The following is a 24,390-nucleotide window of genomic DNA, read 5'->3' on the forward strand; positions in this document are numbered from 1 at the left end:
TGCTCCAGTGGACAAGTCGCCTCCGAAAGTCCCTTGTTGCTCGGTTACCCAATCACTTCGCAATTGTTTGGCACAGGAAATCAAACTCTTACCTCTCCATGGTGCCAAAACCTGTGTTCTCAGCAGAACAGAATGAACGTTTGAAAAATATATTGTCAGAGTCAATTTAGCAGCCCTCTCACTTCCCCCTTACCCTCATGCTAGTGCCAGATAGACATATTTCAGAAGCATAATTCACCGTACTGTTTTCCCTGGCTAATTATGCGACTAACCACTTCTGCAACACGCTCCTATTGGCACTGGAGGTGGAGGACAGCTCTGTCAGGAGTTCAGGGGCCAGGCGGCACGGTCTGAGGGAGCTTTGAGGACATGCGGCTGCATTATCTGAGTTATGAATTTCTGAATTTCTTGGGATAAGAATGTAGTGAGGGCCTTAGCGGTAAGCTTGCTGACACGATGCCTGTGTAAGCCTTTTGTTCAGGGCGAGCCTTTTCCAGATGGTCCTTATTAAGGTATGGGGAGTGTTGGTTAACAGTGAAGCCGGTGTGCATTACTGTAAAGCCCAATATTTATAAGCATCAGGAAGGCTGATATTTTGTCAACAGAGTCCGCGGGATCAAAGTAAATGCTGAAAGCGAAACCATACAGGTGACCATAAAGACAGGTTTTGCTGTAGCCTTCCTCGAGGGGCCAAGAACCACTGGCTGCATCGCTCACACGCACTGAGCAGGACATGTGCTTTTACTCGCCCCACCTCCAGTTTGGGCCAGTTGGACAATCTCAGCAAGCAGCCGGAGAAACATGCTTTCTGCCAGATCCATCACCTGGCCCTCAACCATTGCAGTGCCTGAAATGTCACGAAAAGAGGGCGAAATGTTTTCTCATTATACCCTTTTTATAGAACTACTCCATGTATGCTGCTCAAATCCATCTTTCAGTTCCATTTGAAAATGGTACACACAGTTAAGCCTGGCACCACCTGAGAAGACCAGTCATTTCAGCAACGTTTGTGGTGTCTTTCTTGCCTCTTGAAAGATTACATTAAGTGTGTCAACTACTTGAAGGGAGTTTTGAGTAAAATCAACAGAAAACTTACAAATGGATGTTACAAATTGACCTGAGTGCTGACCTGAACATCATGGGGCAGTATAAACCATATAGAGAAGAGGCAGAAAGTATAATGGGAGGCAGTGTAGCATAGTGGTTAAGGAGCAAAACTCATGACCAAAAGGTTGCCGGTTTGATTCCCCTTTGGGAAAGGTACTTAACCCCCAACTGCCTTAGTAAATATCTGGGTGTATAAATGGATAACATTGTAACTGATGTAAGTTGTTCTGCGTAAGAGCGTCTGCTACATGCCAATAGTGTAATGTAATAACAGCAAACAGCATTCAAAACAATTTTTGCCCATAAGGAAGCAAAAGTACATGCACAGGGTATATGAAGGTACACACAAGGTTTACATGTGTGTCGTGGGTCTGATTAAATGGATAGATTAACAACCATCTTACATATTTTTTTATCTTAATAGATGTGAAGATAGACAATGATGAAATGATCTCACGCTATGCTTTGTAGTTCTATGTATTGCTGTCGTTATATTGTTTTTTTTCTTTTACGGAGTGGCCCAATTCAAACTACTTTGCCAGGTCAAAACTCCAACATGAGGGTGAGTGCGCGGGGTAGAGACGTGCTAACTGTAAGAATAATTTATTTGGGTGAATGGTCAGGTCCTGGGGTGTTACACACCTTAGAACTGCGGAACTTGTTGAAGCGCCCGATCCTAGTGCTGCAACATGTAACATTGCCGTCACTGGTGCTCGTGCAGTTGACTGTTCCATGTCCTCCTAGTGGTGGCGCTCTCGTTCTCTTTTAATGGCAGTGAAAATCGGTAATGGCGCAATGCTTCCTTTAATCATCAATTCATTTAAAAAAGTACAGTCAGTTATGGGTGACACACGGAGAAGTTAAGTGAACAAGATCACGTCTTGTTCTAATTGTTCTTTGTCAATGAGAGTCCTCCGCGATGTTGTCAGTGGCGTTCTCGGCCCCTTGATTTCACTTCATGTCTAGTCCGTCAAATGAGAAACTCCTGTCTGCAGCGCAGCTACATTACGTTCTCAATTCGCCCAGGGAAATTGCATCACATGTATGATCAGTATCCAATATCTTTTCCTTTTGAATTGCTGCTCTGTCACTTTCAGAAACGCCAACCCTTTACAACAAATCGCAGACATATAAACAAAAAGTAGCCAGATAAAGCTTGTAATGACAACCGAAATATTGGATCAAAAGCAATGCGCAACATCTGTTGATGTCTTGTTAATGTTACATGTTACACGTGGTGTTGACGTGTTTCCGTTACAGCAGCAAATAAAGTGTTTTACACTACATTGTGTGGATGTTATGCTCATACTGAAAATAATATTTATTAACATTACTGCATATGGACATCATTTTAAAAATGATAAAATACAACACACGTTTATACAATGTACAAACGTGCGTTTATATTTCTTTATATTGTGATAATTTCGAGAAGAAAGAACAACATGAGGCTATTGATTATTTGTTTTATCACATTCAGTTTTGACGCACCATTCTTTTGGCGTAAGTCCTCGGTGTTGGATGTCGCACTTTTAACAATTTCTAAATCGTTGCCTCACCTTGTCTTACAATTTTCCAACAAAATCGCTCGCAGGGTTAAACGCCACCTTATTTATAGCGTTACAGTTATAGTATTTGTAACGTTATTTATAATCCATTCCCCCCGATGTATGGTGGCATCATACAAGAATTCACAAAACTCACAACAGTTAATACACAAACGATTCATCTAGGCTACATTAAAGTATAGTTTATATATATATATATATATATATATATATATATATATATATATATATATCTTGGCACTTGTAGCACATCTTGAGATGTTAATACAACTTTGAGGCTGTTTTCAGGATCTCAAGCTGTGATTTATTCTGCGTGGTAAGAAACAAGATTGACATAATTGTAATCATTAGTATGTTTATTTGATCAGATTGAGACAGCCTGTTTTAGTTATCCTAGATGTTTTTTTTTAGGTGAAAGTGAGTTTTTACAAGTAAAATATCAAAAACACATAGCGCCACATTGCTTTTTCTTTTCTCTAGAATAAAGACGCACATTAAATTCTTTTGATTTAATGTCTGTTAATATAATTCCTAAATCTTTGGCATTTCCCTGTACAGACATCTATTCAGTGCACTGTTTAACGCGGCGCCCACACCGTACGGTAGTGGAGTATTTCAGTGACGTCACTCGGTTTCCGCTGTCAGTCGCTGCTGCAGTTCTTCTATGATCATAGCAGGGTAGAGTACAGCCTGTGGCTAACAAAGTAGCAACCGAACCACCCTTTCGGATACAAAGTTTCTTTCAGCACAAATAAATCGAAGAATGGAGCCGGAGTGAGGAAGACTGAAGTTACAAGTGCTTGAAATGGAGACTTTACTCGCAGAATTACTGTTCTGCAGTAGTCTGCTCTTTGCAGTTCATGGTAAGTTACAATACTTTTTTGTTCGGATCCCGGAGCTGGAGAAGTGTGAACATTGTTGCTTAAAGTGTTATAGTATGGCCACTTGATTGAGTTAGCTATTCATTACAGATCGTCGTGTTGTGAAGGTCGTTGTTTTGTTGTAAAAAGGTGAGAATATGTTATTTCGGTGGATATGTCTCAGCGTTTTATTTTTATCCGTACATGTGTTTTGTGGCTTTAGTCGAGGAAAGTCAATGTTGTCCTCACTGTTCACAGTTTGCATTTTTTCACTTAATACGTCTTGTGTCGAACGCGTTGCAGTTCAACCTTTTCCCGTTGTCCATAAGAAAGATTTTGTAGTTGTTTTTTCAATACAATGTGCAACTTTGATTTGGCCTTAACCTAAGGCGAGGGAAAGAAGTTCTTTTAAAAGCCAACTCCCGAGGCCTCTGCACCGCGATTGATCGTTGGTGTCGGGTGTCTCAGAAAGTTTAGAGACCTTTGGCTGCCTTGAAAAACACATGCTACGTAAAAAATAAACGCCAAAATTGTGAAACATAGTAAGGTTTTCATTAAATGTTTGGAAGAATGTAGAGGAAAATAAATTATGAAAACGATTGAGAATTCAATTAATGCTTCTTTCGTTTAAGTTTATTATTTTGAACCATAAGTATAGTATATACATTTAAGTAGTGTTGTTATATGTGATTTAAAATAACATTAAACATATGGTCTATTCGTTTTTTACATTTTTAAATTTGGAGAGAAATCTATAAAATAGCACGTTGGATATCTGAGATCTTAGAAGTTCATCGGTTTGATCCTTATGATCTCATTGTTTGATTTACTTTTCAACAAAATGACCCCGAATAATATCAACACATCTATTTTTAAACGTTGAATGAAAATTTACATGCTTATATTTCCGTATTCCATTTAATCAGCATATGTTTAAAGCTGCAGTTTCTTTGAAGAAAGCAAAATTTAAATTCCTTTCTTACTCCTTCCTCCGTAGTAATCCTTTTAATTTACTTTACTGCTTTTCTGAAAACAGTTTGTTTTTGTTTAGAATATTTCATAAATAACAATAAGTAATGGTTCATGGTGTATGTGTGTGTCAATATATATATTTTGAGTTGCTACATAAAACATACCAGTACAACAGTTTCCTGAGGAATATTCAAAAAGATTTCAACAATTTCAAATCTGTTACATTATCTAGATGCCCTACAGTACTTTTTAAAGCATGCTAATTTGGAGAAATTTGTGTGCCTTTATGTAAAATGCACTGATCTACTGCATCTTTAATCCCTGTTTTACAGCCCTGCTTTGGCCTATGTGTTGAAATTGAGGCTTGGTTTTGGACAGTTCTCAGAGGAACATTTTGTGGCATATTTATTTTAACGCATTATACAGTTTAACCAAAAAAGGATGCCTGTGCAATTCAACCAAATTAGGGGGTGAGGACAACAGTGGGTCTTTGAACTTAGTGAGGGTGTGGAAGTGGAATGCTTGGATAAGGAGAAGCAATCCTCTAGAATTCCCCATTTGTTCCATGCATTCTGGTCAGGTAATCTTTATCTGCATCCACAAGTGTGTATCTGCAAGTGTGAGTTGTGTTTTAGAATAGTGTTAAACGCAAGTCCACAAATGAAGCCGTGGTTTGTTTAACATGCAAATCAAATGCCACATCTTTAATAGACATGCAAATTCAGACTCTTAAAATGCCTTAATTATTTGATGTATTCTGTGTTTAGGGTTTGCCCAGAGTGATTATTGTTGGTGATTTAAAAGTCTGATGAGATGATTGCCAATAATGCCTGGAGTGAGATTATGGAGGTGTAGGAAGTGTTCCATAATTTGTGACTTTTGGCAAGAGTGTGAGATTAGTAGTCTCACTGGGGATAATAGGTTTTCTCCTCATTAATGGTTTATGATGCTCTTCTGCTCTGTGGCCTATTGTTTCCCTATTGTCGTGTATGAGGCAACATTCAGCTACAAGGCTTTGTCTAAAGCATTTCCAAGTGCTCTTAATTAACACTCAGGTTTAGACATGTCAGGCGCACGCACATGTACACATAGAAATTGAGTGATTTATCATGGGAGGCCACACCAACACTGGTTTGCCTTCTGGTCTATCCTTCATTGTATAATTATTATACCCCTGACTTGCAGTCCTCAGGAATACGTGGTGGTAGATGGTAGGTATGGGAGTGAGCAGTGAAGGTGTGAAGGAAATATGCAGAGCCAGTGTTACTCATTTATTTATTTTTTTACAAAGCACTCAGTGCAGGCATGGAGTTAATTGCATGTGTCTGATCCTCTGGGAAGGTGTAACACACAGCAATCAGCAGGGAGAGTGTTGCATGCTGCCACCTGGTCCGAAACATCTTGCACATTTATTCATTTCCCTGATTTCTTAATTCTGTACATCATTGGACCAGTTGTGTTTTTTGTTGTTGACGCTGTGTGTTTTTTTTTCTTTAAATCCAAATCAAACAGCACTCTCGAGAAGAGAAGCGATGAATCTCTCAATTGGATTTACAAAAAGAAATAAGGCTCTGTGCCCTTTATTGCACGGCCAAACTCGATGAGTTTGCCTAGCCATTTGTTAGGAGAAGTCACTCTGGTCCTTCATTATGTTAATGTGGGAATTAAAGTTCTTGATTAGCTGTGCTGCTGGCATGTGAAAGGGAGGGCCGTGGAGGGATGTGTGTTGAATACACAAAGCTTGTCCCTCTCTTGCGCAGGGGCCTGAATGCTTTTTATTTCCTCATTATAGATAGCCTAACTCAGGCCCTATTCTCATGCTGACTTTGGTGTGCATATTAATAAATTTAAGGCCTCTTCCCACTCCCCCTACCCCCACCCCTTACCAAAAAAGTGAGATAGACGTCACACAGTGTTGAAATGTGTGTTCTTGTAGATGTTGTTTTAAAGGAAACCCATTTCAAATTGCTGTGTTGCCCAGTTTTTGACTTGGGGGAAGTGTGTGTGTGTGTGTGTGTGTGTGTAGCTGTTTTCACATATGAACCCCGGACAAAGTGCGGAGAATCAGGTCCGGAAATTGGCCGGAATTGCCCTTTCACACATGTAGCACACAACAGGAGATTGTCCGTGACAGACACGTTCTCACCTACTGGAAATACTCCGGTTTGGTTTAGGTGAGGGGCGGCCCCTTTGTAGAGTGTGCAGGAGGCAGGACATGACGCAAAAAGTATGCTGCAGAAATCACAGTGGCTTTATTCGAAACCGCCTACTGCATACTCTGTACTGCGTACTACACAAGTATATACTGTATACTGCATGCTATTTTTCAGTGTACTACCCAGTATGGGACCATTAATAATTACATTTGTAGTATGTTACATTGTCGCTTGAAATCATTGCGAATTTAGAAACGTCCAGATTTCGCCACTTGATGCCACTTGCATTCTCATGAGTGAAAAGTATTGATGAGATCACCTAAAGTATTCACGAGTTGAAGTATTTTCAGGTTTTTTCTTTTCAATGGCTTACCTTTCGGTGGTATGGGTACATAATGTGGCACGGAGGAGGAGGAGGCGAACATAGCTATTGCACTTTTGGGTAGCCTATAAAAAAATCAGACGTAGCCATCCAAATTGTGCTACCGGTACACATAATTTATTATTAATTATACATTTATTATAACAAGAAGGTAAGTTTTTGTTGTTTGCTATGTAATGTTAGGTCACCAGTTCACCTATCTCACTATACCTATCACTATTACTTAGCTACAGCTTAGCTAGCTACTAATCAGATAATAAACTACTAACCAACGTTATTAATCATTGTAAGAGACAAGTTTTGGCATTATCGCCATAGCTAACTATCTCTTTAATGATCATTGGACTCAAAATAGCATGAATTTGGAGGTATCCGCAATGTCAATGAAACAGTGGACAGCAATGTACAGGCATGCAGAAAAGAGTACGAGGCAGATGTTTGTATTCTTCCGGTTTCACGCCAGTCGCATGATAGAAAAAGAGAAACGTCATCAACACGCCCACTCCCTCGCAGTGAATTCTTCGGAACGTTACCTGCTCTATTTCCACATGGGCTCACTCCGACATGAGACGGACTTTGTACTAGGGAGCTGGCAGAACGAAGTCCATCACATGTCCGGTCCGACTGATTCGGACATTTGTGTTCTCACATACAGCTCCTCCAGGTAATGGCTAGATAAGTTCCGGCTTTCAGTGCATGTGTGAAAGAGACACAAAACACAGGACAAAGTGTCTTTTTTCATGTACGGGAACATCTTAACTTGGAAACAAAATGGCAGTGGGACACACCAGATAAAGATTTTGCTAGAGTTTTTACCCTGTTTTTGTCTGTACCACCATAAATACAGTGATGGAATTGTGTTTGTGGACAATGTGTGGATGTGATTTTACCCTCTCAGACAAGTGAAAAAGCAGAGTCATAATCTTTCAGGGCTTTTCCAGTTGTGTTTGTGAAATGTGAGCAGGCCATTTGTTTCATTTGCCATAGATGGGGAGGGGGTGGGGGAAGTGTTGTGTTGGCGGAAGTTGCAGATGAAAACTCTAAAGAACCCCCGCCCCCATACACACCTTTTCTTCCCACTACTCCAGACAACACATACTGCAAAGCCCACTGATAAAGTGTAGAAAACAGGGGGCTGGCAGTCTTAAAACAAACCAAAACATGCCAGGGAGAGAGAGAGAACTTAGTGCTCCAGCTACTGAAGGTGAAAACATCCTTGTTTACGGCACCGCTGACTGCTTTTCAGACACTTCCTGTGGCTGCAGACACCCCCACCCCCACCCCCTCCTTCCCTGTGGAGGACTAGTTGAGCCCAGTGACAAGCTGAGACTCCTCAGCTGTTCCTTTGTGCTCCCTCACCACAATAGCCAGCCCGGCCCTTCCAGGTGCTCCCAGATCCCTTTCACGGGACTGGAAAAGCCAGTACCACACAATGGTTCAAAAGGTCACGTGAGCTGACCGCAAACCAAGGTGGACTTGGTCCTGGTCGAAAATGATGGACAATGCGAGGGAGGTGGGGGGTGGGGGCTCCCTGCTCTGGTGGCAGTATGGTGAATAGTCATGAGCCAGGGTGTGCAATGAACCAGCTTGATCTGCTACTTCTCACTTTGTGTGACACAGGCTTGCTGGGTGTTGAGTTTTTGGCCTTTTCCTCAGCACCTCTGGCTGTGTCCCACACCACTCCTGCACACCAAAACCCAGTGCCATTCCTCCTCCAAACCACAGGAATAAGTAAACCGATAACGGGCAAGTTAAGGCAGCGTCGGCCCTCTTTCACTGGGTGAAGCGGAGCGTGCTTGAAATCACAAAAAGAACAAAATGGCCACAGGTTTCTCTGTGCCCCGTGTCCTGCCTTCGGGGAGGAAGTGGGGGATTTTCCTGCGCCATGCCGGCTTCATCTGCGTGCAGGTGGGATCCATGTGTTTCCCGCCTTGGAGGGAGAGCTAGCCAGTGCCCGTGGTGATCCTACTCCCTGACATATGCTGCGCTTGCACCCTGTGAGGATCCTGCTGCTCATACCAATGGCTCCTTTTGGGCCTGGGACTATCGAGGGGACATGGGATGCATGTGAGCCCGCCTTTGGGACCAGAGGCATTGTAGGAAAGGAAGGCGGCAGTGGGGCTGGAAGAACTGTGGCACAGGTTAGGGTAAGGGACTGGTCCACGTGATGGTACAAGTAGGGTGGTACGTGTGGTGAGCTGTTTAGATAGGGAAGTTGTGGCAGAGAAAAAAATAAAACTCTGATACCTGCTTCATCCCTAAATCAGTGGCCGGTTGCTTTTGGAGGGGTGGGGTTGATTCAGTGCTGATTTAGTGGAATCTTTCTCTTTTTTACATCCCTCTGTGGAATGCACTCTAACGTGTTTATGGAGCAGTTTACCGCCTTCATCAGTGTGGAGGGTCGTGCCGAGAAGCTGGTCTTGGATGTTAAGAAACAAGGCGCCGTTGTTGGTTAGGCGGAAAGGGCCGAGTGGCCCATTTGCTGTGCGGATGGGCCTGCAGGGCTCTGTGTTGTCATAAAACCGCAGCTGCCCCATCGGTCAGTTTTTTTTTTTTTTTTTTTTAATTTTTTTTTTTTTTTACCCCCTCCGCAATTGTATGTATTCACTGGGGGCAAGGGTGTTAGAATCTTCACTGGTGGCATTTGGCTCTCTTGCTCACTCTCCTATCGTCTTACCGCCAGCTCTCACAGGCTGTTGAGAGCCCCCCCCTCCCTGAGGCTGCTGGTGTTCTCAGTCACTTCTGACACAGCTTAACGCTAAATGACATCCTGACCACTTCCAGAGAAGAACCCTGAAAACCCAAATTTCTGTATGCCGTCAAAAATAAATAGACGGGTAACTGTGAGATGGTAAATGTTTTAGTCTCGGTATCGTGCTGATTTGATTGGACCTTGTGAGATCATCATAGGGTAACATGGATGTAGATTCTTAATGAATTTTTTTGCTTCAATATGCTTTAGTCATTATCAAGCATTTTTTTAAGTTATAAAGACTTAATCTGGTCTCCTCTAAGCCCCCTGTTTATAAAACACCCCTCTGGTCTGGATCTTCTTTGGTTTCTTGATGGCTCTCTGAATTGTTTAAGTCTGGGGTGGGTGTTTGTGCTGCCATTAACAGGGAGATCACTTTTCACAGGCTACAATTCACTATTTCTCTGTTTAGTTTTACATTGTAGTTCAGGTTTGTAAAACAAATGCATCTCGATGCGTTCAAATATTGGCAGGAATCTTGGCAGGTGGTCCATTATTAAGTGGCTTGTGGAAGTGTTAGTCCTTGGCCTGAGGATGCAGTGGCAGGTTGGGGACCCTGCAGCCTAGCTGTAGGGCAGGCACGCCTAGTGTCAGTTTCCGGATGTATGCAGAGCTAGGTAGAAGGTGACAACAAACCTTATTTGTCCCACTACTTTCTGCTTTCCTCTGAATGTAGTCTCCTTGTGCAAAGAAGGTTATGGGCACCACTCACGCCACCTCCTTGTGTTGGAGGTGTCACCCATGAGCAGAGATGTATTGTCCTGCTTTTCTTCTCAGTCTGTGCTCCCTGGGCCCTTAATTGTGACACCATCCATTTGTGTGGATCACCCTACCCCCCCCAAGCTCCTCGTTCCTCTGCCAGGGAGTGAGCCCCATGTGGGAAGGGTCGAGGGAGAGCTGTTTGATGTCTCCAATTTATTTGTAACTCGTCTCAGTTCGCTTGCCTGGCGGCCCTTTCATAATGAAGCGAGCTGACGAGCAGTCCTCTTTGTACGGGGTGAAGACAGGCCGTAAATTGTGGTTAGGTTGGTTTGCTCTCTGTCAGGGGAGGAAGTGCTTGGGATTTGGCCTGTCTGCTGTGTGCACGAGCAGGTCTGGGCCCCAGGGAGCCTCCACTTACACCTGAGTGGCTCTGGCTGCTGATGCAGGTGTGGGTTAGGCCGTGGCACTGTTAAAAACCAATTAAAATTTGTCTGTCTTGTCAGTACACCCCCCATGCTCCCTCTACCCTTAAACATTAACTTGCACATCACCTGTTGTCAGTCCTCATCATTGCAACTGTACAGTTCTGTTATCTGTTAGTCTGTTTACATCTACAGCTGCATTATAGCAGGACATAAATGTTAACCCAACGTTGAAAACACACAGGACTTTGAATGTCTGTAGAGCCTCTTGTTTATAGATTTGTGTTATGGTGTCATTGCAGATCAGCAAAGATTAAAGTACACAGACAGGCGGTGGCTTGCTTTCCCCTCCCTTCTGCGCACTGCTGAAAGAATTATACTTAAGTCCATCTTGTTAAGCTCAGGCAGTGGGCATCTCCTTGCCCTCATGGCTAGGCTAGAGCTGTCTTTTCCAGCTGTCTCCAAGTGTAAACCTGTCTTTCTGGCCTGGTGTCAGCCTCAAGACCTCACCCCCAGGTATTCCTAGACCACCTTCATGCCATCACAGACATTACCCAGAGAGTGACCTTTGCAGCAAAGCACCTCTCAGCAGTTAAACTGACGTTGGCAAACACCACTTTATGTAAATGCCATGCCGTTTGACCGCAGGAAGGCACCCCAACCCACAGCCCACAGTCATTATGTAAGCCTCGTGTCTGTGTGAGGTATTGTTGGTGTCCACCCCCCGCCACCGCTTGGTCACTGTCTGAGTCACAGTATGACAAACCAGCCTTCCATTTCAGCTGCGGTGGGCAGCAGTGTGCATTTGGTGGCTTCATTGACAGGATGTGTAAGAGGAGCAGCCTGGTGTTTGTGAAACACACATGTATAAGCAGTGAGGTCTGTAATGGGATATCATGTTGTCTGCAGGCAGGAAACATATACACAACAAGCACTGGCGTACACAAAAGTCATCAGAATACCTTTCTTTATTTATTTAAAGTCAGGTGACTCACCAGTAAAGGGACAATAGAGTGTGATAGAAAAGGTGTGGGTCTGTCAGCATTCCTATCCCTGATGTCCTCTGCCCCCCCACAGGGTCTCCGTTGTTGCTCTTTGCCAATCGGCGGGACGTGCGGCTGGTGGACGCCGAGGGGGGGCGGGCAGAGTCAGCGGTGGTCGTCAGTGGCCTGGAGGACGCAGCCGCAGTGGACTTCCTTTATTCCGAGGGACTGATCTTCTGGACAGATGTCAGCGAGGAGGCCATCAAGCAGACACATTACAACCAGTCTAGCAATGGTAAGGGGACACCAGCTTCACTGTGTGAGATAGTTGTGAGCCATTTTGCATTGTTAAAGGGGCTTTTTTTGTTTTACACACTGATTCAGATGAGTTTTGGGTGCATTTCACAATGTATGATTCAGTGAAATAAGCTTAACACTGTCATTGATTGGCCTTGTTACTTGTGAGGCTGCAGTCATGGCTCAGTCTAATTTTAATACCATATTACATCCATAGTTCAGTTAGGAGAGGACACCCCGACATATGGGAAGAACATTAGTATGTAGTTCAGGGGGATAAACCAGAACAGACCAGAACAGAGGGCAGAAGGGGGCTCAGTCTATCTCTTTTTTTTCTTCTAGCTGTGAAGGAGGCGACCCTGGGCAATGGGCAAACAGTGGTGGTGTCAGGGCTAGACTCTCCTGATGGTCTGGCCTGTGACTGGCTGGGTCGCAAGCTCTACTGGACAGACTCGGAGACCAACCGCATTGAGGTGGCCAACTTGGATGGCACCTACCGCAAAGTTCTCTTCTGGCAGGACCTGGACCAGCCACGGGCCATTGCACTGAACCCTGCACACCGGTGAGCACCCGCCCAGCACTGGCCTTTTCCTTCCCTGGTTGCCCAGGGGTCGAGGTGCACACCCCTTGCTCAGCGCCATCTGCCTGGATGTGTCCTCATGCCGTATTTATAGCCCGAAGCCTTCCCCTGTCAGCCCAGCGAGGTGGTGGCAGGGGTGCCGTTCAGCTGCGGCTGTTTCCTGCTGTTGTTGTGAGGGTCCTCTGGTTGACCCCCAGGTCTTCCTTTAGCTTTGGGACCATGGTTTCCCTTTCTGTTTTTTGGGGACCCTCCATGCATTGCCCATTTTCATTGTTTAGTCAGCCCAAAGTATCGGCCCATGTGACTTGGAAAATGTACCATGGTGAGCAGCGTGTCTCTTGTGGGTGTGCTTAATAAACCCCTTTCCTGCTTTGTCCAGCTATCAGAGCAGCCATGTGTGAAAGGGATCCACCTGCAGCCTAGCTAGACCTAGCCGCCTGGTTTTAATACTGCCATCAAAGTGGGTTGAAGGGGGTGATTGAAGGAGCTGGCAAATCACTGGCATTCATTATGTAATGCATGTGAAAAATGACATCACAAACACCAACTTGCTTAGGCACAGAGTCACAGAGCTCAAAAGGTTTACCCTATAGGCGTAATTGTACAAATCTGATAGTACTGTGTCCTCAAACAGACCTTGCTCTCAGCTGAGAACTGTCTCATTGTGGAACTGTACACATCCTGTCCCCGTACTGTCGCTATACTTACTGTATGCACTTTTGTAAGTCGCTTTGGATAAAAGCGTCTGCTAAATAAATACATGTAAATGTTAACCAGATATCGGTAGCTACCAGCCCATTCAGTATAGTTAGTTAAAAATGGCACGTAGTTGTAAGTCACCATATAAACCCATGGAAGAAGAAGAGGAGGAAGGAAGAGCAATGGTGACTAAGGGACATTTTCTGTGTGTGGAAGTGTCTGCCTGGTATTTGGTAACAGTGCACCATACAAAAAACAGCATCTGGTTTAGGGTGACTGTGTTTACAGTAGTGTAATGTAAATGACCAGAGGGTAAGAAAAGCTTCTCAGTGCAAATGTTTGATGTGAAAGAGGACACGGATGTAAAAAAAAAAAAAGGTCAGCTGCGCAGATTCCATCAATTGTGTTAACAATTTTGCTTTTTTGAAAGCGAACAGTGTGCTCTGAATGTGTCAGATTTGTGTTATATGGCAGTTTGTATTTTATTACTGACTAACTTGAGGGCGTACAACAACAGCAAAAAAACAAAACAAAGGTGAAGTCTGGTATCTGTCTGTTTTATATCCCCCTTTAAACTCTGGACTTTAGCTTTCGTCTCTGTTTTGAAAGAGTGAGTCAGTGAAGGAGAGTTAGCTGGAGAGCAGCAGGGAGAGTGATCGAGACATTGAAGCTGAGCCCCTCTAGCTTGATTGGGTGGAGTTAGAATTGGCTCTTTATGTAGCTCCCAGTAGAAGATCAAGTTGCTATGTGGTAAGGGTCACAGGGTATGTCTTGCATTTTTGTGTATAAATACTTTAATATCTACTCCCTGGTCATACATTTTTTCTTTTCCAAAGGTATTCCTTGTCTCAGAGCATGTTATGATTCAATAACAATGCTGTGGCATGCAACTGCCAGCCACTGAAGAGTGCATGCTTCCATAAATCATGACGGTGGAAGGAAATGGCAAGCTGCAGCACATTTGACAGCAGTGATGTTTGATATGCAATCATTTACATTCTTTTACATTGGTTGTTTTCTTAGCATGGCAACCTACCATACGTTTTGCGTCTTGCCTATTTATAGGCTGGGTATTTACTGAGGGAATTCTGGTTGTGGGCCAGAATCAAGGGTACAACAGTGGTTCCTCACCTTGGTATTGAACATCCACCTTTCTGGTTTTCCAGTTCCTTAACCACTAAACCCCACTGATACTTTTTCAGACCACTCAGATTGACGTTTTTTTATTTCCAACATGCTCGTGAAGTGAATGAACATGCGTGCAAATAAACTGATAATTAGGGGGAGATTCTCAAGGTCAGAATCTTTTCATTTTTAAGGAAAGTGCAATCAAGGACTTGCCCCTTCCTCCTCCTATTCATCTGTAAATATGAGTAGAAAAAACGGCAAATCCCACATTGCTTGTGGTGTTGTTTCTTTTGTCCTTTGTACTCTTCCTCTTTGGGCTAAAAGCTGCTAATAACAGTGTGCGGGAGCTTGTGCTGGAGGTCAACAGATCTTCACACCTAACAACAAAAGGTCCCAGAGAAAAGAAGCACTTTTGCTTCTTTCATTGTGTCTCACGGAGGTGAACAAGAGCCTGGTCACATGGGGAGCCGGCACAGGGGCAGAACCTGCTGAAAGGAGGCTTTGGCTGTGGCCCAGTCAGAGCAAGCGAAGGAAGCACAAGTGCACAACTATACTTTGCGCAACATCACACAAGCACATACTTGAGGGCAGATGGAAAGATTTTTATTTGGGACCACGTTTTGGGCACACCCCACGTGTGGCTCGTGACAGAATGACAGTGAAAGAATAAGACACACAACTCTGTACAGGAAAGCACTGGAAATTACAAGAGCTAGCTTCTGGAAATCATGTTGTAATCATAATGCTAACACTTTGTCATAAACATTAATATGTCTTATTTCATTCAGACATTTTATTTATACTTGCTTTGTGCATAAGATCAGACATTTGAACAGTTTGTGATATCAAAGAAAGCGGGTTAATTGTGTATCAATTTTCTCGTCCAGGAATTTAAACGGTTGATTAACAGTGTTGTAGACCAAGGTAATCAATACATAAACATGAATAAAATTTTTTTTAATTATGAATTTTCAGAAAAATGTGTCCTCTCCTATGCAGTTCTTCCCTGTTGTTTACTAGCACTTCTGTTAATTTGGCAATTGGGGAACAGCAAGAAAATAATCTGTAGGAAGTAACATTGGGTCCAAAACAAACTTAAAAAAACCCTCAACTCCCACTCCCATTAATTTACATTCTTATAGTTTAGTGTTACAGTTTAGTGTTAAGTCGAAGTATTATTTATAATTCAATGGACTGGTTATGTGTTGCAGAGAAAAATTCTGCTTTATTTAAAAAAAGACCACACTGAATGGTATAACGAGTTCTGTTTTTCTCTTCTTGATACCCTTGTAAATATAGATTAGTGTGAGCCTTGAAATCCAACTGCAAAGTTGTTGGCCACAGTTTCTGTTCACTTCTAATTAAAATGCATGGGAATCACTTGATTCAGTGTATTGACTGTTTTGTGACTGAAGTTGACAAACATTGATTCAGATGGTGAAATTAAGTATAATCTATGGTAAATTTGTCATTACGTTGAATGTAGCTTTTAAATTCCATGGGTGATGTCTCATGTAAACATGCAGCCTGACATATTGGAAAGGTGAAACTAGCAACCAGGGGCAAGTTCCTGTTTCCCCATTGGGACACCCTTGACCACCTGACTCCTCACCATTTTGAGGGAAAGTGTTAAGGGGAAGAGAGTAAAAATGTAGATTGGGATTTAGCTTTTACTGTATTGAGCCATGGCCGCCAATGGGCCAACACTGAACTAAAGCTTTGTCTTTGTCTGCTCCACCACTATGAGCAGGGGTGGACTGGCGACAAAAAGCAGCCCGGGAATTTGCTGTCAAATGGCCCCAATTTGATACACCAAATTCAAACTGACACAAAATGTTTGTCGATCAATGAATCATTAATTAAAAAAAAAAACACAATCTGTTAATTTGTAGTGTTTGTGTTAGGCTAATATGTAAAACGATGAAACTAATTTTCCAAGGTTTTCCTCCCCACAACTGTTTTGTCCTGTCCTCTGTATCAACCCTCTCCCTTTCTGACTCTGCATCTGAATTTTCCAGATGACCAGTAATTAATTGTATTCAATCAGTAAGACCACATAAGAGTGCAAAACATATCTATGCTTCAGTTACTTTTAAACTCTATTGTTCAGTGGCACTGGCTGGTCATCACACACACCTGTCTCCATAGAGGTCCCTGCAAAGACTTCCTCAAAACCTTCCCTGTCTGACTCAGGTTCATCTGTTTGTTAAGAATGCATAAAACAGACATCATTTGGACTGTCTGACATGAGCATCAAATATTGTTGTATTCATTAAATTCATGATCCATCCTTGACATAGGCAAATACGTATGTGGTGTATTATGCAACACACTTGCCATTCATTCTATTTCTTGTAAAGTAACAATAAATAACTTGAATGAAGTAGTCCAACCTGATCTTATGAATGATGTATTGTGCTCTAATTTACTTCACAGTCACACAATAACATTCTAATTAGTGCACCTTTAATTGGGTCTGTGCTGGTTCCTGCTCCCTCCTTCTCCATCCTTTCCCTTTCTTGTTCAGAGCCATGTTCACCTGTTTGTTTGGAGTGTAGAGTAAGTATTTAACAAATAATTTTTATTGCTGGACTGGCTATCAAATAATATATGCCTTATAGGCTATAATGCGAAAAAGAATTTATGAGTCTAGAAGAAAATTATCAAATTTATCTGTTTATTTTACCCATTTACAGTCAAAGTTGATGACCATTTTTTAAAACACTTTAGAGAAATGAGCATAAACATCTCTAAACGTTTGTGAGTCTGACTAGTTGAACCTTGGAAATGGTCAAACCGGGGTTTCTCTTTCTATCCATGTTTCAGCAACAAGTGCTAGATACTTTCAGTTATGATGGCAACTGCTGCCTGCTGTTACGGGTTGCACCAGCCGTGTCGCTGTGGCCAAGATGAACTATTGAATATCTGTATATAGACTATATAATGCCAGGGTTGGGGAAAAAAGACCGGCCCTCACAAGACCAACCCACCAGGAAAATTCCTGAACTTCCCGATGGCCAGTCCACGCCTGACAGGCTCTGAAGTCTTTAGTCCTTCAGAGTATCTTTGCCGCTGTGTCTGCTCAAGACCAGTTATTGTTTTTAGATCCTTTCCAGCTGCCGAAATGAGGTAATTCAATGATTTATGATCACAAGTAAAGTGATTTCTCACATGAAAAATATGAAAAATTGACTGACCTTTTTGAATTGAAGAAGTAAAACCCCCTCTCTATTCTGGTTCCAGGGTTTTGAGTAGACGCTGAGCAGCAGCCAGATATCTGAGTCTTATCATGATATTTCCCATAATTCTACCTGGTGTTGGAGCGTGGAGTCTCCAGCCATCCCACTATGCCATCCATAAGCTCCGGATGTCCATATTCACCCTGTTGTGTTTAGGGTATGTCTCCAATGTGTAGAGAGTGTCTTTCTCTATCATTTGTAAATTTATACATTTGAATGAATAATTTTTAAGAGGTATTTGACAGGGTATTCTTGAAAACTAGGACAGTTTGCCAGTGGAGTTTGGGATTTAAGTTTCCTCCTTCATCCTGTGAACAAGGAATATGTCACACAGAGGGTTTGCACAGTACAGCTGAACACCCCATGAAAACTGACATTAAACAGAATTTGTTGTGGCACCAGCTGGCTGCAAATCTGAGTGTATACCTTAATATTTTGCTGTCTTTGTTATTGTTTGCAAATCAAAGATGGCACATCCTCTCTGTAACTTAGTCAGCACCTGGAAAGCTGCATCTGAGCAGCCAGTGCTGTCATGCAGACCTCCCATTGTGGTCTGCTTCAAAGCTTGATTGGTGCTACAGTTGCACCACATCGTCACTTTGGTGGTGAAAACACAATATGGCCAACAGAAATATCGCCCCTTTTTATGTGGGAGTTTTTAAAATGATGATTTGTTACAGGCTATCGAGGACATGGTTTGGCTTTCTGGTTTAGTCATCGCAGGCTTTATCAGTGGACTGGCTGGCCATCGTTCTGCACATATTGCTGTTGACTGAATGTGAATTGGTGAGTGTGGAAGTAAGCCCTTAGAGTGGCTGGTAATGGAGATGAATGTGCCTGTGCAGTTGGAACCACAGATAGACTAATGAAGCCATACAAGGGGGAGAGAAGAGGGGTTGGCTTTTCATGCTTGGTCTCCTTGGCAGCTTGGTGTTTGATAAGTGTTTCTATTGGTGACGTGCTCATCGCCGTACTTCATACTGCGTTAGTCATCGGACCCTGCTTCACTCAACTTAAATTGATTTTTCTGCTTGGCTGGACAAAGGAATGCAAACCGTTTGACGGCTGAAAATTTGTCAGTTGGTGTACCTCTGTGCATTTTAATGAGGTACCGGGACTTTGCTGTCTTTGTGGGAGGGTGGGGGTAGCAGGCAAGGGGCAGGGCTTCATCGCCGTTACATGAGCACATGTAGGCACTCAGTTTAACCTGCTTGTGGGAGCACTTCACTCGAAAATTCTGTTTTCACACACACACACACACACACACACACACACACACACACGCACACTCACACGCACACACGCACACACAGACATTACCTATTGTCTGTATTCATACTGTTACTTTGAGACTAAAGTCCTATACTCCTGAATCACATTTGGAATTTTGTGAATATAGTTCAGAGATAGTGAGCTCTTCAAACCTTTTTTCCATCCTTAAGGTTTGATCTAAAGACCCCCTAAATAAAGTCTTAGTAGTCAGGTTTTGTAGGCGAAGAGAGCAAACACAAACTTGAGCAAAAGACAGTGTATCTACAAATGCGTGGTTGGTCTCCTTCTACATTACCATTGAACACCCTGAGTCAGCATGCCGTTGTGCCCAGTTTCTCTGTATCTCCCTTTAAATTGCTGTTTCTCTGCATTCCAGCAGCAAAGGAAAACCAGGCGTGCTACCTGCAGCACTACTTGCTGGTGGGCTCCCCCACCTACCCACCTCCTCAGTTATCAATGAATAGGAATTTAGCATGCCTAATTTAATCTCCATTCATTTCACCACACACAGAAGTGACTGCTGGTGTTCCTAACATAAAAGAACAGCTTGGAGATCTGCCAAGGGTGCAGATCCCTATCAGATTCCATAGCTGGTTATTTATCTTTTTTGGGGGTGGGTGGGGGACAAATATTAAGTGGAAATGGGAGACAAGCCCTCACAAACACAGAGCTGATAAGACTCTGTTTTTCATGCAACCTGCCTTTGAAACAGTGCAGTGTGTTGAGTCTAGTTGTTGTAGTGGCTCTTTGTCCCGTCTTGGGGTTTGATGATGTGAAAATGAAATTCCCTCTCTGTGGATGGTGGAGGAGACAGGTCCTGGGGCTGGACATTGTGGATGGCATTTATGTGTATGTTGATGTGTTAGTGGTTCCAGTTGTACAGGGGGGTGTGGCCATGAATTCATCTTGGTTTTCATAAATTGCATCTAGTTCACATCTTTTGCCCTGGGCCTCTCTCTAGCTTTTACATTTCTTTTGTGTTGGCATGATAAAATTATGTCTAAGTGGCAACATGTTTTAGTGGACATGTAAGGGTGAATTATTTCATATGTAGATAAATATGTTATAGAGCAGTGAGGAGGATTCTGACAGTTGATTGACCCACATCACATCCTATTTCCTCTTCAGCTACATGTACTGGACAGACTGGGGGGAGGAGCCTCGCATTGAGAGGGCAGGTATGGACGGCAGTAACAGGAAGATCATTGTGGAGGCAGACATCTACTGGCCCAATGGGCTCACCATTGACCTGGAGGAGCAGAAGCTGTACTGGGCTGATGCCAAGCTTAGCTTCATCCACCGAGCAAACCTAGATGGTTCCTCAAGGTCAGTGTCTCTCTCAGGCCCTTTCTCTTTACCCCCTTAGGGTTATTTTGTTACACCTCCTGTGTGCTCCGCATGCTGAGAGTCATTTTCTTCTTTCAGGTCGACCCCCTTCTCTGTCTGGCTCCCTTTCTCTTTCTCTGTGGCTCTCTCTTTTTCTTCCCCTCTCCCCTCATTTGTGTTACACCCATTGTGTGTTTAGTTGTCTGAGAATCAGCTGGACTTCAAAGTTCAGCAATACGATTGAGGATGATATGCCATGGATATCCTCTTCAAATAATTCTAACCTTGGTGGCCCCAAAACCTGGCTCTGAATACGTTGTTAACCCCCCCCACGCACACACGCACACACACACACACACACAGCACTAGTTAATCCAACCCTGAGATCACCTCCAAACCATTTTCTGTGCAACCCAACCTCTCCTGAGACTCTGGGGCAGAGTTATGATTGGGGCCCTCCTGGGCTGAGGTTATGTGTTTCCTGCATGCACAAGGGTTCTACAAGTGATTTTAATGAAGTGGGAGGTGGGTTATTTTTGTTCTGTCCAGCTCATGTAGTTTGACTGGTAAACAAGGTTTGAGGTACGCACTAAATGTGCAAGGATGTCTTGGAGCCAAGCTGTCACCAGTTCAGCACTGGGCGAGACATCCCAGAATTGGAAAAGTATGAGGAATACTGAGAATGTATGAGAGCCTGATTGTTACCAGAGAACATTTCCTCATCACCGGTACAGCTAACAGTATATTTTTACATAGCCCCAGCCATATACAAGTCCAACAACCAAGTCCAATGTGGAATGGCCGTGTAATCTGGATGTAATTATTTTTTTCTCCATCCCTCTGTTCCCCACACACTGTTAGAATCAGAGAGAACGTGCTGTAGCCTCCTTTACCAGGCATAACATTTTCCTCACAAAACCCAGTGATTGATGATCACACTTTCTTAGAACCGCGCTGGTATTCTGAACATGCGTGTTGCGTACCTCCTTTGATGGGTCGTCTACGTTTATCGATTATGCGGCAGGCCTTTCGATAGGGGTGTTTTGCAGCCCAAACAGGTGAGCTGGGCAGTGATGGACTCCACTCTGCAAGTAACTTCCTCAGTTAATCAGAACAGCTGCACAGCTAAGTGTGGGGTGACTGCTCCCCACTAATGACCAAAACAGATCCTGCCTTAAAGGTCGCTGACAGCCTGATTTGTTTAATTTCCCCCTGGAAAGAACCTGTAAAATTTGGTGAACAGGGGCTCAGTTTTGCACACGCTACCGATGCCTTTTAATGACCTAAACAGGGACCCGGCTTGGGTCTGTGTTGCTGTGGTTAACTCACAATTTTCACGAATCTTTCCACTATATTCAATGTGAATTAGTTCCAGTGTTTTACAACAGGACATAACCATTCTCGGTCTGTCATAAGGTCCAGCACATTTTTCATTTACCTTGGAACACAAAATTAGAAAATAATCAGCGCTTTGGTTAGGAGAAACTCAAATTCATGCTTCACAAAACACATTGCACTGTGGTGTGTTCCCATCTACTTTTCTGAAACCGTATTGATCTTGTCAGAAGCTTTGACCTTGGGTGCTACATTAAAACACCTTAGACAATGATGAGGAATGGTCATCCAAAATGTTAGATGATTGATAATGTTTATTTTATTTATTTATTTATTTATTAAATTTATTTATATCAGGGACCATGTACAAAATACATTAATCTCAAAAAAAGAGGAAAGATGCTTTGTACCAGATTTAGCTACTAGCTAATTTCCATCTGCAGTCCCTGGGCAGGTGAAGGAAACAATAAAACACAAAACAAAACCTAGCATCACCACTACAAATAGGCCAACATCCTATTCATACCCATGCAGGTACATGCAGATATTGGTGTGTGCTGACTGTATTTATATGTATGTGTGTTTGTGTGTGTCTGCATGTTGACAGGGAGACAGTGGTGGAGGGTACCTTGACACATCCATTTGCTCTCACCCTGTCGGGGGAGACTTTGTACTGGACAGACTGGCAAACACGCTCCATCCACGCCTGCAACAAGCAAACCGGGGACAAGAGGAGGGAGATCCTGAATGGAATCTATTCTCCCATGGACATCCAAGTGCTGGGTCTGGAGAGACAGCCAAACAGTGAGTCTGACACACACTCCTTCAGTATCCATCACATCCTGCCACAGATCCAGAGCTCCTGCATGTGCCATATGAAAACAGTGATGTAAAACACAGTATGTGAGAGTGTTTAGTTATCACGATCGTTGATATCCTTTATTTGCTTATCCAGTACATTTATCCATAGTGACTTGAGTAGGTAACATTTTTACAAATTCCCCAGTTATATTAGTGTGTTTATATATAAGTAGTAGTAGTGGTCCACTCGGGAATTGAACATGCAGACTTAAATTTGCAAAAATAATACTTGAGCCATTAGATTGTACTGCCATTTGCTTTGTTGCAGTTGTTCTACACACATTGGGGATGTATACTGTTTTTATTCCTGTTAAACCACGATAAACACACAAAAACACACTAAAGTGATAAACTAAGAAGGAAGAAAACACTGGAAACTGGCAAATTGTTGAGCAGAAATAAACCTTAGTGCAGGGGTCCCTCGGTAGCGGATGTGAGATGGGAAAGTGCTTAAGTGGTCTTCCGCTGGAGCCCAGCGCGCGAGCGTGATGATTATGTGGCCTGTCGTGGCCCTGGTGAGTGATGGAACCCTTCTCTGTGTCTCCCGCTCGTTTTTTTTTTTTTTTTTTTTTGTTAACATGCTGCCCTTTCAGCAGCCCTTGTGCCTGGCTGTTTGTTTGTGAGGAGTGCTGGTGGAGGAAGCCCCTCGCCCCATCTCCCTCTTTCAGCATTTGTGCATAAAAGGCGTGCAGTGGAGCGCAAATCAAGCATGAAAAGTCTATTTGTTTTTTAAATGCCTCCATACTTTTTTTCCCCTGGCTGGTTTGTGTGTGCGCCGGCATATCCCGGACCATTTTTTTCTGTCCCCTTGTGTTTTTGGGGGGATTTCTCAAAGCCCCTGCAGTGCAGCATAATCACAAAGAGCCGATCTGCCAAACGAGCTCTTAATAAGTTTGAAAACTTTGCCTTTTCTCTCTCTGGGTGGAAGACGCAAAGAGGGATGAGAGAAGCGAGGCTGGAATGCACACTCTGTCCCAGTCATCTGTTGAGACATATTAGTTTCAGTGTTATCTCTGGAATTCCAGATAAGGCGTGACCTGGCAGCTCGGCAGGCAATACATGGGCTATTTGACACATTTGACTTTCAGAATCCCCTCAGCCCTCTCTCACCTCCACCCCTCTTATGTTCTCTAATTCAAGACCAAAATCGAGACTCTCTGTAATCCCAGACTGTCTCTGTTTATAAATTCAAAACCTCTCTTTTTTTTTTTTTTCTCACGCCCATTTTTTCCCCGCTCCCCACAAATACGCTGGCCTGCAGAACAAATGTCCACTTTAGCCTTGCAGAAAACGTAGGAATGCATCCGAGCTGCATGTCTTGTTTTGTTTTTCAGGGAAAGGTCGCTACTGACCCAAGCATCTGGCCCACTCTCCTAGACAAATAAATAAGGCTCCTCTGCAGAGGCAGGCGGACAGACCAGAACCCCTCTGTCGTTGCTGGTGTAGCAGTGACAGGCTGTCCGTTTTGGCTAAAGTGTAAATGTCAGCTTTGCCTTCATGTGTCACCATGGCTAAGTGGCACAGGGCAATAGTGCTGGAGGGGAGGGGAGTTTGTGTGTGTGTGTACGTTTTTGTGTGTTGGGGTCACAAAGAGGAATATCAGCTTAAGTCTCACTCCCATGTGTCATATATCTACACAAAATTAGGAATGTTTAAGGGGTCATCGTGACCTGTTTCTGGCCTTAATACAGTCACCTTCAAAATTTGTAATGAGCTTTGTTGGCCGGTTTGAGACATTTTGTGCCACGC

At 43.3% G+C, this 24,390-nt stretch overlaps 1 protein-coding gene across 1 annotated transcript in view; it reads left to right on the top strand.

The window, feature by feature from the left end:
- The first annotated feature begins 3,337 nt into the window (after positions 1-3,337).
- Positions 3,338-24,390, top strand: part of lrp5 (low density lipoprotein receptor-related protein 5) — a 57,958-nt gene continuing 36,905 nt past the window's right edge. Inside the window, exons 1-5 of the mRNA XM_036534793.1 lie at positions 3,338-3,538; positions 11,999-12,199; positions 12,544-12,763; positions 20,248-20,445; positions 22,388-22,584. Of these exons, the coding sequence (XP_036390686.1) occupies positions 3,481-3,538; positions 11,999-12,199; positions 12,544-12,763; positions 20,248-20,445; positions 22,388-22,584 (874 nt within the window). The 5' untranslated portion in view covers positions 3,338-3,480. The remainder of the gene's footprint in view (positions 3,539-11,998; positions 12,200-12,543; positions 12,764-20,247; positions 20,446-22,387; positions 22,585-24,390) is intronic.

This window comes from Megalops cyprinoides, chromosome 8, assembly GCF_013368585.1.
Source record: "Megalops cyprinoides isolate fMegCyp1 chromosome 8, fMegCyp1.pri, whole genome shotgun sequence".
Classification (NCBI taxonomy): Eukaryota; Metazoa; Chordata; class Actinopteri; order Elopiformes; family Megalopidae; genus Megalops; species Megalops cyprinoides.